This window comes from Choloepus didactylus, chromosome 2 (genome assembly GCF_015220235.1).
Source record: "Choloepus didactylus isolate mChoDid1 chromosome 2, mChoDid1.pri, whole genome shotgun sequence".
Taxonomy (NCBI): domain Eukaryota; kingdom Metazoa; phylum Chordata; class Mammalia; order Pilosa; family Megalonychidae; genus Choloepus; species Choloepus didactylus.
This window is the reverse complement of record NC_051308.1, coordinates 104504684-104518696: the sequence shown is the minus strand read 5'-3', so window position 1 is coordinate 104518696 and position 14013 is coordinate 104504684. Positions and strand designations below refer to the sequence as shown.

The 14013-nt window shown below is 40.4% G+C and overlaps 1 protein-coding gene across 3 annotated transcripts in view; it reads right to left on the bottom strand.

Annotated features, from left to right (window-relative positions):
- Positions 1–14013, bottom strand: part of CD84 (CD84 molecule) — an 85962-nt gene that overhangs the window by 33635 nt on the left and 38314 nt on the right. Inside the window, exon 8 of one of the 3 annotated variants that reach the window (XM_037825569.1) lies at positions 7638–14010. The exons of the other annotated variants lie outside the window; for them this stretch is intronic. Coding sequence (XP_037681497.1) covers positions 13945–14010 — 66 coding nt within the window. The 3' untranslated portion in view covers positions 7638–13944. Of the gene's footprint in view, positions 1–7637; positions 14011–14013 lie in introns of those variants that run through there. 3 annotated transcript variants of the gene reach the window in all.

Below are 14013 nucleotides of genomic sequence, written 5' to 3'. Positions count from 1 at the left end.
TGATGGTTTCTAACACTTTAATCTTCTACTTTGCCTGGGTCATCACTTCCTGTTGTTTCATATGTTTTGTAAACTTTTGTTAAAACCTGGACATGTATAATCACTGGCTCATGGTATCATCACTTAGTTGTGCATATACCCCCAAGATCAATTTTAGAACATTTTCTTTACTTCAGAACAGAAATAATAAAAAAATAAATCCCGAATCCTCCCACACCCTTTATCCCCTATTGTTGATCCATAGTATTGGTGTAGTAAATTTGTTACAGTTGATGAAAGAATATTAAAGTATTACTGTTAACTATAGTCCATAATTTGCAATAGCTATGTTTTTTTTCACATATACTCCTCTATTAGTTTTTTTTTTACATTTGTAGTAGTTCATGCAAGAACTTATTTATATTTGTATTGTTAATCAGTGATGTTCATGACTTTAAACAACCACTTCCAATCAAATTCACCTACAATATGGCATTATTACTTATAATTCCAATAATGAGTTACCATCATCTCTATCCATTCCCCAATAGTTAGGCTTCAACTTCATTAACAATTCTGTACATATGAAGTAACCACTTCCCCTTCTCTAGCTTCTGTCTATCTCTATGTACCTCATATTCTACATTTTAAGACTCTGAGTTTATATGTTCTGGTTAATTCATATTAGTGAAACCATACAATATCTGTCCTTTTATATCTGGCTTATTTCACTCATCATTATGTACTCAAGGTTCATTCATGTTGTCACATGCTTCAGGACTTCATTCCTTCTTACTGCTGCATAATATTCCATCATATAAAACATTTTGTTTATCCACTTATCTGTTGGTGGACCCTTGGATTGTTTCCATCTTTTGGCAATCATGAATAATGCCACTATGAATATTGGTGTACAAATGTTTGTTCATGTCCCTGCTTTCAAATCTTCTGAGTATATACTGAGTTGCAGAATTGCTGGGTCATGGGGCAACTCAATATTTTGTTTTCTGAGGAACTGCCAAACTGTCTTCCACAGTGGCTGTACCATTTTACATTCCCACCAGCAATGAATAAGTGTTCCTATTTCTCCACATCTTCTCCAACATTTGTAGTTTCCATTTGTTTAACAGCAATCATTCTAGTAAGTGTGAGATGATATCTCGTTGTGGTTTTGATTTGCATTTCCCTAATAGTTAGTCAAGATGAAATCTTTTCATGCACTTTTCAGCCATTTGTATTTCCTCTTTGGAAAAATATCTATTCATATCTTTTGCTCATTTTATAATTGGGTTTTTGTCCTTCATTGTTGAGTTGTGGGATTTCTTTATATTTACTAAATATCAAACCTTTATCAGATAAATGTTATCAAATATTCTCTCCCATTGAGTTGGCTGCCTCTTCACCTTTTTGACAAAGTCCTCTGAAGCACAGAAGCATTTGGTTTTGAGGAGTTCCCATTTATTTATTTATTTATTGCTTGTGCTTTGGGTGTAAGATCTAAGAAGCTATCTTGCTGCCCTTTTGTATTGCGCCCTCCTCCATGGCTTAACTCCTGATGTGGGTCTCTGTGTTCTTGGGTCTCTGTGTCTGGATATAGGTGGGGATCTGCCTCATTCCTGTGAGAGATTTTATAGTCTGTGTCCCCAGTGGGATGTGGGAGGGATCCCGGCTGCTGCTCCTGTGCATTTCCTGGGCTGTGTGGGACTGAATGATGGGAAAGGGAGAGGACCAGCTGGTCTGGGATCAAAGTTTTCTATCTGATATTTTTCTCTTTCTTTGATTCAGCATTTGTGGGATCCTTCTCCAATCTATACCTTCCTTCAGAGTTCTGAAGTCAAATGTTGACTTTCTCTCTCTAAGCCTAACTCTGCAAATAAATTCATCACCCCCCCCCCCCATGTGGGACAGGACCCCCCAGATGAATGAGTCTTCCTGGCAATGTGGAACATGGATTCCAGGAATGAGCCTGACCCTGGCATCGAGGGATTGAGAATGCCTTTTTGACCCAAAGGAGGAAAAGAAAGGCAACAAAATAAGGTTTCAGTGGCTAAGAGAATTCAAATAGAGTCAAGAGGCTATCCTGGAGGTTACTCCTATGTCAGCTTCACCTAGATATGCCAAGTGATCACAGTATGGTAAGCCCAAGACAACAGCAGTCCCCAAAACCTTAAAGAATACTTGGATCCCTATCTGAGACTCTATAAAAATTTTATTCACTAAGTTCTTCAGAAACTTAAATCCTTCAGAGAACTCCAATGCTGGCCAAGTTCCAAAACCTAGATGCAATAGCCTCTTCAAGAACATCAACCGGATGTGTCCCCTTTTCTTATAAAATCAACAACCCTTTTCAACATGAAAAAGTTAGGGTGGTCACTGCCTAGACATCCCTGAAGATCAGGAAAGTGATTAAACTAGAGGAAGGGGTAGCAACAGACAGGATGGAATTTTACAAAGTATTATGAATACTGAATCTCTATATAATTTTCTTTTTCTTGGTTGCTAGGGTATTAGTATAGCTAGAAGGAAAGATCTGAATTGGTAGAACTGTAACCTATAGCATCCTTTGAAATTTGTTCTATGGCTACTTGTTAAATTGTAATTTGAAAGCTATCACTTTTTTGTACATATGTTATATTTCACAATAAGGAAATAGCTGAAACTGTGGAATTATAACCCACAATTTTCTTTGAAATTTGCTCTCTAACTGCTTGTTAAATGGCACTTAAAAAGTTATCACTTCCATGTATATTTGTTATATTCTACAAAAAAAATGATATAAAAATCGGCCTAGGATATGTGGGTTCATTTCTGGACTCTCAATTTATTCCATTAATCTATATATTATCTTTATGTCAGTACCACACTGTTTTGATTACTGCAGCTTTGCAGTAAGTTTTGAAATTGGGAAGTGTGAAACCTCCAACTTTGTTTTTCTTTGTCACATGGTTTTTGCTATTTGGAGCCTTTTTAAGTTCTATATGAGTTTAAGGTTCAGCTTTTCCATTTCTGCAGAAAGTGTTGCTGGAATTTTGATAGGGATTACAGTGCATCTGTTCACTTTGGGTAGTGTTGACATCTTAACAACATTAAGCATCCCATTTCATGAACACAGGAAGTCTTGCCATTTATTTAAGTGTTCTTTCATTTCTTCCAGCAGAACTTGTTTTCTGCATACAAGTTTTTCACCTCCTTGGTTAAATTTAGTCCTAAGTATTTCATTCTTTTGGATGCTACGGTAAATGGAATCGTTTTCTTAATTTCCTTTTTGGATTTTTCATTGCTGGTGTATAGAACCACAACTGATTTTCACATGTTAATCTTGTACCCTGTAACTTTGCTGAATTTTTTGATTAACTCTGTTAGTTTTCTTGTGGATTCTTTGGGATTTTCTATATAAGGATCATGTCATCTGTGAATAGAGATAGTTTTACTTCTTCTTTTTCTAATTTGGATGTCTTTTACCTCTTTTTCTTGCCTAATTACTCTTCTTAGAACTTCCAGCACAATTTTAAATAGCAGTGGTGACAGTGGCATCCTTGTCTTGTTCCTGATCTTAGGGGGAAAGTTTTCGGTCTCTCAACATTGAATATGTTAGCTGAGGGTTTTTCATACATGCCCTTTATCATACTGAGAAAGTTTCCTTCTATTCTTAGTTTTCTGATTATATATTTTGCTTGACTCAGTTTACTGGCTAGGATCGCAATACAAGCTAATCAGTAGCAGTGCTCTCTTTAATGGGAGTTTTATTGCTATCTTTAATGGGAGTTTTCTAAAGTTTCTGTTAAATATTTAGTACATATACTGTTTCAAGTTGCAAAAGTTTAACCTGAGCCTATTTGCTGTCTGCTCTCTTCTCTTCCTTTTGTGCTCTTCTCTGTTTGTCGCAGGGTTGGAAACCCATGAACTACATTTATCTTCTCTTTTTCCAGATAGCTTCTGGTTAGGAGGTACTGGTGAAAGACTGGAAAGTGAGAGGAAGGTAGAAATGATGTTTGTTCTTAATTCTTGGTTTCTGGTGGTGTCTCCAGTAGTGGCAGCAATAGTTGCAGATGAATGGAACAACAGGTTCTTGGTCCAGCAACTCAGTTGCAGCAAGCATTCTATAAGCCTTGGCAGTGTGATATTTGTGGTTTCTGTCTCTGACTGTGGCTGCTGCAGTGGGAGCGTAGACTCATGGCCTCTTACAAGTTGGCAGCAGTGGTTCCAAAGGCAAATTTTCCCTAGGAGTGGTAACACCTTCTTGGAATTACTAATTGCTGGTTAACCTTATCTTCCCTGTCTTATTCCTCAAGTCCTTCCATCACTTTTGTAACCATTTTCTATATTAAATTTCTTGGATTTGCAATATCTATCATGGTTTCAGTTTTTCTGAACGGACATAGACTGAGACATCTATTTTTAGCTTGCTAAGATTTTAAAAATATTATTAAATCAGTCATAGGAGTTGGATTTTATCAAACATATTTTTCGAATCAATCATGATTTTTTTCTCCTTTAAGTTCATTTAAACAATCAATTATAATAGAAGATTTCTTAAAGAGAAATTATCCTTGCATTGTGGAGATAAACCCTACTTGTTTGCATTTTTTTCTTTGAATGCATTGCTTGTTTCAACTTGCTAAAATTTAAATTAAGATTTTTAACATTTATGTTTATAAGTAAGGTTGATCTATATTAGGAGTTGACAAACTTTTTCTAGATAGTGAATAGTTAGGCTGTGTGGGCCATGCAGTCTCCATTGCAACTACTCAACTCTGCTGTTGTAGTGTGTAAGCTTTCACAGTCAATACATAAATGAATGAGGGTTACTTGTTTTCAAATAAAACTTTATTTATGGACATTGAATTTTGAATTTAATTTAATTTTTTCATGTCACAAAATATTCTTTTGATTTTTTCAACCATTTAAAATGTGAAAGCCATTGTTATTCCATAGACCATAAAAAAATAGGCAATGGGTTACATATGATCCACAGTCATAGTTTGCTGTCCCCTGGTCTATGTTTTTCTTTTTAGGATTCATCTTCATCTGGTTGGGGAATCACTGTTACATTAATAGTGCTCAATGAATTGAGAGGCTTTCCAATTCTATTCTTTGAAGTCACTAAAATTACATGAGAATTATCCTTTCACTAAAGGTGGTAGAACTAGTCCATAAGAGACTATCTAGGCCTTGGTGTATTTTTGAGAATTGGATCACTGAATATCTTTCCCATTTTTTTCTCTGATTGTTCTTCTACTTAAAATCTTTCAACTTATGAAATATATATATATATGCCATGCCACCAGATGACATTAGACATTAGGGCAAATTATCCATACTTATGTTTTGGAAAGATAACTCTGACTGTAGTGTAAAGAATGGATTGTACTTGGCAAGTGTGACTGCAGGAGGTTAAGTGCTATTGCCCAGGTAAGAGATGATGGTAGCTTAGACTAGTGTAGCTAGTGGTGGATGAAAGAAGAGAGTATCTTCTCTTCTTAGATAGTAGAAACATTCAGGAGGTGTGCCAGGGGTTTTCAAGACACCCCCAAGATCAATGATTTGCTAGAAGGGCTCCAGATTCCTGCAGATACTCATACCTTCAGTTATGATTTATTACAGTGAATGGATACAAAGCAAAATCAGCAAAGGGAAAACTCATGTATGAGACAAAGTCCAAAAGAAAGCAAGTGCAAGCCCCAAGAGTCGTCTCCCAGTAGAGTCATGCAGAAAATGATTAATTCCTTCAGCAATGTGTTGTGACAGCATGTGTGAAATATTATCTACCAGGGAAACTTGCCTGAGCCTAGAAGTCCAGGGATTTTTTTAGGGATGAGTCACATAGGCACCCTTTGCCTAGCAAATACCAAAATTCTATATTCCCAGAGGAAGGAAGGCATTCAGCATAAATCAAACTGTTTCAACAAATAGTGTAGGCACAGTGAAACACTTTCATCAGGGAATGGTGGGAAACCTCCTAAAATTCAAGTTCCCAAACACCAGCTAAGGGCTAATTGTGTAAGCATGCCTTTCAAAAAATAACAGTCTCAAGCCTGCTGTCAGCTCTTTTCTGCACAGGGGGTAACATCAATAATATTTTCTACTGTATTTCCAAGCAAGGGTTCTATAAAATATTAAAGGTTTTTACTTAGGAGTAGATAGAATGATGTTTCGTTTTGTCATTGAGACATGTGCCAGAAGATTGTCAGATCCCAGGTAAGGCAGTTAAAGGCTGAACAAACTTTTGCATCTATATTAATAAAATTTATACATTGTGGGCTTCCTCTGCAATTTGCACAGGGTCAGGCACTATAGATACAAGTAATGAGCAAAATCAGACAGGGTTTGTGTCCTGATGAAGCTCACAATCTAGCAGAGAAAGAGAGATATTAATCAAATAGTCACAGGGGAAAAATAGTTAAAGATAAAATTTGAAAATTGCTGTGAAGGACAGAGATGTAGGACAATGAGAGAAAAATGGGGGCTCCAGACATGGTCTGGAGGCTCAAGGGGAGTTTCCAATGGGAAGGGATATTTGAACTGACCCCAGGTGGATGAGTGGGCATTTACTAGGGGCAGGTGTATTGGAGGTAGTGAGGGTAAGGAGGGGGAGGTAAAGCATTTCAGGAAGAGGGAAAGTCCTGGGGAAAATGTGTAGATTAAATTAAATGAAATGTGCCAGGATCTCAGAGGGCACTGGAAAAACACCACCAAAATTTTTGTGACTATTAAACTAGTATGGAAATAAAATAAATGTGGTCATCTTCTCAAATGGTAGCTGTATCCATTTATAGCGTCTCTACACAGGGGCTCTGAAATTCTCCAGGTAGCAGTTCGATTTCAGTCAAGAAAAGGATGAAGACCTGTGGCTGGGGGAGCTGGAGACCAAGCACATCTGCAAAGAGTGGCTCAGAACAGAGGACCTGGGGCCTCTTTGATAAGCCGGGAGCAAAAGAAGTAACTTCTATTTGCTACATCTAACACCTCTTAAAACATCCCGAGACCTTGCACCCATGGTTCTTAGGCACCCACAGCCTCATTCTTCTCATTTAAAAGTTCTTTTATCCAGTTCTTTTATCCTTTCCTCCAAATGGCACTGTGAGTGACCAGGTAATCCCTACTCTCCCATTTCCAAGACCCAGACTCTGAAATTTGTTTCCAGTGCCCTTTTTCTTCTCCCAATATTCTGGCCCCCAATCTCAGTTCAGTTCAACAAATATTTATTAAGCTCTATCAGACTTTGGCTCCTGTGACAGAGTACTGCGAATGAAGGATGAATAAGGCGAAGCTCTGCCTTGGAGGAACTGATAGTCTTGTGCGGGGGGATGGACCCCATAGCATGTGAGTTCAGCGCCCACTGTCCTTCTCCCCAGGACAATCCAGGCAGAGCTCCCTTCTCTGTCTCTAGCCATTGCCTCTGCTCCACTCTGTTTCCCATGGCCTCCAGCGTTCTTCCTCCCTCTCTGTAGCATCTCAGTTCTCTCCCAGGGCCATGGGCTCATGTCAGACTCCCTTTCCTCCCCTCCTCTGTCTTCTTACCCTCAATTTGATGGAATCTTTATGTCTACTCAGGGACTGGGTTTTCAGACTGCACAGAGCCTTTCTCATGCTGACTATTTCCTTTGTTGTTGCTTCTTTTCTTGACCAACAAAACAAAGCAAAACGCAAAAACAATATGTGTTATCAAATAATATTTATTGTGTTTACCTGCTGAAATGGAGCCTGTAGTTCCATTTCTTAGGTGCTTACAAGGTAAAACTATATGGGCAATACTTTATTATAGGAAATTTGTAAAGGCAGAGAGGATGAGATATCCTGTTACAAACATGACACCTGGCTTCGAAATAGGTGCAGCAGCATTCACTACTAGTGAATGTAATCTTCATGTTCATATTAATTTACTCATTCAAGAAACAGTTTTAAGGATGTGAGGTTTATCAGGCACTGGGAACACAAAGAAAAGTACCTGACCACAAAACAATTCATTGACCAGTAGGGGAATTACTTAAGAAAATACCGCAGCTACATAGTTGTATCTTACAATGTAATAAGTTGCTACTACTGTGCACTTAATGCACTAAATTCTATAGGAGTTTAAGAGTGAGCTATGTATTTAGCTTTGGGTGGGAGGTTTTGGAAAGCTACACAGAGGGGACACTTGATCTGAGGCTTCAAGTACAAAAGAACTGGACGTGAGAGAGAGAAGGGCATTCCAGGCAGACGACATAACATGGACAAAGGCTTTGCTGGGAAAGGATTTGGTGGGTTCACCAACCTGTGATAGAGGGGCCTGGAAATCTGATGGGTCCTATTGCTCGGGAATCTGGTCCTGCAGGAAAAGCTTTTCAGCAGTGGAATGAAGTGATAATATCCATGTTTTTAAGAGACTGCTCTTTGTGTGCTAGCAGCACAGGTAACATGCAATAAAGGAACGACCTAAGGAAGTGATCATGGAGAGCAAGAATGTCTTTAATATTAGACACATTGAGAGAATGTGGTTGAGAGGAACCCTACAGAGGAACAGGAATTGACAGGACCTAATGACTGATTAGATGTAGGGGTAGTTGGGATGACACATAAGAAAGAGAGAGGAGTCAAGGATAAAACAGCTTTCTGCCTTGGGTAGCTGCTGAGTAGTGGGGCAGTGCAGAAGAGCAGGTACACACAGGCCCTGGAGTTGGAAGGCCTGGGGTTGAATCCTGACTTTTCCACTTACTTAGATGAGTTGCTTAGCCTTTCTGTGACTCTTACTTCTTAATATGTAAAATGTTTTTTAATACATAAAATGGAGGATGATTGTACCTATTCCAAAGAGTGGATAAGTTTTAATGTTTCTCATGGGTTTTAAGTGTTAGCATATGTAAAACATTAGGACAGGGAATGGAATATAGTAAGCACATGATAAATGTCAGCTATTGCTATTATGATGAGTTATTAACTTGCATGGGGAAACAAGAAGGAAAGTAAGTTGTGGGAGGTCAGGGAGAGACCCATGAGTTCATTTTTGGGCACATCAAGTTTGAGGTGACTTCTGATGTCCACACAGAAATGGCCTATCAACAGTTGGAAATACAGGTTATAAATGAAATGGTTGAGATTTACATGTTTTATAAATTCCCTTACAGAAAACTTATGTGACTGTTTGCCTCCAAAAAGATCATATGAAAAAAATCTCTATTTCTCATTTGCAAAGATATGGTCATTTTTAGGTCACAGAGCTGGTGCAGTCAAAACCTGGAGATTTGTGTAGGGCTCTTCAGAACTGTCTGGACAATGAGCCATGACTTGACCAGCAAGGGGTAATAATTATCATCCAAAGATGGGTTACTTCTGTTCTTTTATGAATTCTCAAAGTCAACTTTTCAAAGTCTGCATGTCTCTAGAACACGCTAATCATTATTTTATTTTGTTTCCTCAAATCAGAGTTCAGGACTCTTCCTAATGGCCCTTTGTCAAATATATTAACACCTTGATATGTTTTGAACAACCGTCAAGTGCTCTTCACCCTTGGACAGGGCCCAATAAAATCTAAATGTACACATCAAAAAGACTATGGAGAATTTCCCCGATTCATACCTCTTCTTCTGCTCCTGTTATTTCTGTGATATCAATAGTGGAAATTTACCCTGTGTTTCTCTCATTTTGTAACAACTCATCAGGAATTCTTATGACATGCACCCCTTGTTTGCTATGAAGCTGTCTTACCTAAAATCCAGACAGAGAGCTTTATCCAAGCTTATTTAATGGATATTTCTCACAGAAAGTTGAGTGGTTACCCAGATAACAACAGGATTAAAATATGAATGGATTTGCTCTGGGTTGCTTTTAGTGCCTATAAATATTATTATATGCACCTTCCATTCAATTAAATATTTGTGACCTACTTATGTGTCCATCAAAGTGCGGGTGTGTGCTCCACACCTGGAGCAAAGTGCCAAGTGCTGGGAATCCAAGCAAGTCAAGGGAGGCAGCACTGCAGAGGTCAGGTGCACAGCCCTTGGTGACAAGAAGTCTTGAGTTCAAATTCTATCTTATCAACATCCTAGATTTGCGAAGTAAGAGATTTATCCCCTTATTCTTGACATAGACTAGAAGAATTAATTTCTACCATATACAGTTGTTGTGAGTATTGACAATAATGTACAAAGCATTTAGCATAGTATTTGGCATGCAAAGTCCTTAATTTCTACAGGCTCCTTGCCCTCAAGGAGTTCTCCATTTCAATTTTATTATTATTCAGACTGCTGTTTCAATCTAGTTGGGGAGACAGGAATAGTATCAGGTAATCAGAGTGTGGTGTGGTAAGCGAAATGAGGGAGACAAACATTGCATATAATAAGCTATATCTGTGTTTAGCAGGACTGAGAGTTGAAGTTTGGTATGCGACATTACTTTAATATAATATCAGCAGCATTTCTGTTGCAAGAAGCTTATTTTGTACATTTGGATAAGCATCTCCTGAAGGTTTCAGCTTATATAGTGATGAAGGTAGCACTGACGGAGGGCCATATGATGTGCAGGCATACACTTATGGTAACACCTCGTTTAATCCTCACATCAACCCTACGAGGTAGGAACTAATATTAACCCCATTTTACACATGGAAAATCTGAGGCAAAGAGAGATCAAAGTAACTTGTCTAACGTCACATAACTAACAAAGTAGAAGTCAGATCCAGGCATGCTAGCATCAGTGCCCGTGTGTGTGTATGCTTCCCTCTATGGCCTTTAGCTTCATTTTACAACCAGTAGAGATCGTCACTTTCCTGAGAAAATCTCACAAATCAAGGGAAATTCAGGGGGAAAGTTAAACAGAAGAAATGCAATGGATCTGGAAGAAAATACAGCCCTGCCATTTCTTTTCTACAGGTGAAACCTAAGACATACCCTCTGTAGACACAGCCCAGATCAGAGAGGCTCCTTCGGGCTTTTAAAAAGTCGTATTTTAAACCAGCCTCACTTTCTTCTTTTGAGGGACAGGAGCTGCAATACGTCTCATTTTCTCAGTTCCCCCTGCGGAAGCACTGGGAGGTTAAATGACTTGTCTGAAGCCCAGGGGACCTGTGGGCTGAGGAACTGTCCTGGTTACTGGCTCTGTCCACTAGAGGGCACTGCCCCTGAGATTTCAATTTCGTTTCCCATTTTAAAAACTGGAACATCTTGGTCTGATTCAAGATCCTGTTTCATTGAAAGAATACTTTGATTTTATGGACCTGTTGGTCACAGTCTAATTCATCTGGAAAGCTGTGAAAGGGGAAATAAGATAACACTCATTTTACAGAAGGAGAATCTGAGAACTGGGGCCCAGGGAGTGGTGTGGGTAGCTCGGGTCTTCATAAATAGAAGTTCCATAGAGAAGGGGTAGTGACAGATAAGAACAGGAGGTTGGGTCCTGAGCCCTCAAGGCCAACTTAAGAATTCCTGTGCACTGGCTTGACTTCAGGTCTGCTCTCTTGAGGACCATGGGAACGCTTGTGTGTGTGTGTGCTACACACTTGGGCCTCAGGACACTAGGAATTCAACTGAGTGAGCACACCAGACAGAGGCAGGGGCAGGTTAGAGAATGAGGATGTTCAGGAGTGATCTTTCAACTCATCTACGGGATGTGGAGTGCTTTTATATTAGGAGAAACTCAGCCTGCTCAGTGTCACTTTGGAACTTTTCTATCCTTTATGTGCAAGTCTCTTTGTTCCTTTCTTCACATCCCTCCCCAGGTGACCGCTTCTCACCACTTACACTGGGCTCATTGCTGCAGCTGACCTCTTAGTTGGTCTAACTCTGGAAGTCTTCTCCAGTATACCCTTTCATGGGAACAGATTCTGAAGTTTGAATCCTGATAGCTAATGCTTTCCTTAATTTGACTCTACTGCGCTTATTGTCTTCCATCTATTTCCATTTCCAATAAATACCTTCTATTTTATGGTTGGCTGGTCACTTTCAATTCTATTCAAAATATTGCTCACACACATACAGCATACAAGGCACTGTGTTAGATGGTGGTGGATACTGAGGTAAGTAAAGCTATGAATATGTCATGGATTTTGCCATCAGGTAATTTACAGCATAGTGAGGGAATCAAATAATTATTCATACTGTAACGCAGAATGAAATGGGTTAGAGAATATAAGGAATGAAAGCAAACAAACAAACAGGAATGCAAACAGAACCGTGATTAATTTTGACTGTTGATACCAGGAAACACTTCAAAGAGGAGGCGACATTTGAGCTGAGCATAAGTGGACGGGGGTGAGGGGTGTACATTCCAGCGGGGGCACATGCCGGGCATAGGTGAGGACTGTGAGCCCTCCTGACATATCTGAGTAGGGCCACGTATTCCGTGGCTGCCCTGAACGCAGCACACAGACCCAGGCCTCTGCTAGATTTTTATGCTTCTGTCACTTGGATGCCCTTGGCCTTCCTCATCCATCCTTTACCGCCCACCTTCAGCCCTGCCTCCCCCCTCTCCCCCCAGAAGGTCTTCTCTGACTGCTTCAGCTCATGCCTCTCTTTGCAGCATGGAGTTTGGGATTTAATTGTAGTGCCTGTGCCAGAATTGCTTCCTCAGCTAGACTGGAAGCACCTTTAGGGTAAACATCTTGTAGTTTGGGGCCTTGCAACCCCTAAGACAGTGATAGTGGTAGACAGTGCTGGATGGTTCTATGCACCCATTCACTGGGATTGATACTTTCATTCAGCCTAAATGCAGCTTATTTCCGCCCTCCTGGGATTGTAATGGGGATTTAGCTGGTTATGTTTGCTAACCCATAAGGGAAACCATTCCTCAAATGATCTTCAGCTGTGCTAGAGCTCCCAGTGCTGGCAGAGGGGAGTTAATGCCTGCAAAAGCTGTCTGGCTGTGCATTTGGGTGGGGAGGGGGTTGTAAGGGTGGGGGTACTCAACCTCTGCTTGAATCTCATGCTCTCTGGGCTGAGCCTTAGGAACTGGCATGAACCCCGGTAGTTTCATCATTTCCCAAGTTTGCTCTGAAGAATGACTCTGCTTTGCTGGTTGGGTTATTCCTGGTTCCTCTGAAGTGCCAGAAGTGCCCTGCAGTGCTGGTCAGTTCCTTATGGAGTGTGGGGGTACTGGATTTGGCTGTTTCTTTTTGCTGAGGTTGTTTGGAAGAAGGCATTGGCCAGAAAGAAAGCCCTACTAGGCCTTTGAAGTAGAGCCCAAATAAAAGTGCCCATCCAGTCCCTATAGAAAGGGATACTTTCTAACCCCCCATTTGGAGAGCGTCTCTGCCCAACTAAGATCCACAACTCTGAAAGCCTCCCAAACAGCCCCATCGGGTATATTAGGCTGGTTGACCAGTTGTAGCCTGCACAAAACTTTCTGAGCAAAGGGATGGGCAGGGGCTAAAATGCAGCCTCCATTCTGCTCACCAAGCCATGCACTCAGGTGAGGGGCTGCATCAGCCTCAAGGAATGGGTTTCTTTTCCTAATCAGCTCAAAGAGCTGTGTGTTCTCATGGAGACAAGATATCGGGGATGCTCACATATATTGAGTGTGCACAGAGCTTCCCAGCTGGTGTGCCACAGCTTATTACAGGTGTGCAATATATGATCACCTCCGTCTATGGGGTTGCTGGGCAGGATTGTCACCTCCAGTCATGTGAAGGCTCCGGCCACGTGCAGCCTCCAGACTTGAACAATCAGGATCATTTGTCCCAGTGCACTATAACAATATTATTATTTTCTACATGTGCAGTGAAGGGAGAAGGCTGGGAAGCATGTGCTAGGGAACCTGCCTTGTCATTCATCCAGAGGGAACCATTTCAGAAAAGGTCTGTGTCCATTTGTCTATTTAGGCCTGAGCCATGCCCAGTGATAGAGGGTTTCCTGCTTTGCTTGCATGATAGGTTGCGGGGATTTGCAATCTCCTGGTAAGATCTGGGCAGAGAGAGTCTGGGTCCAAGGCACCTGCCAGTAGCGATGGTTGTAACTCATTTCCGGAGGGAGAATGTTACTCATGAACGCCCACCTAGATCACAATTTCATAGCTTGAAGTCCCAAGAGGCTTGCTGGCAGGTGTGCTGGTCTTCCCCGTCTA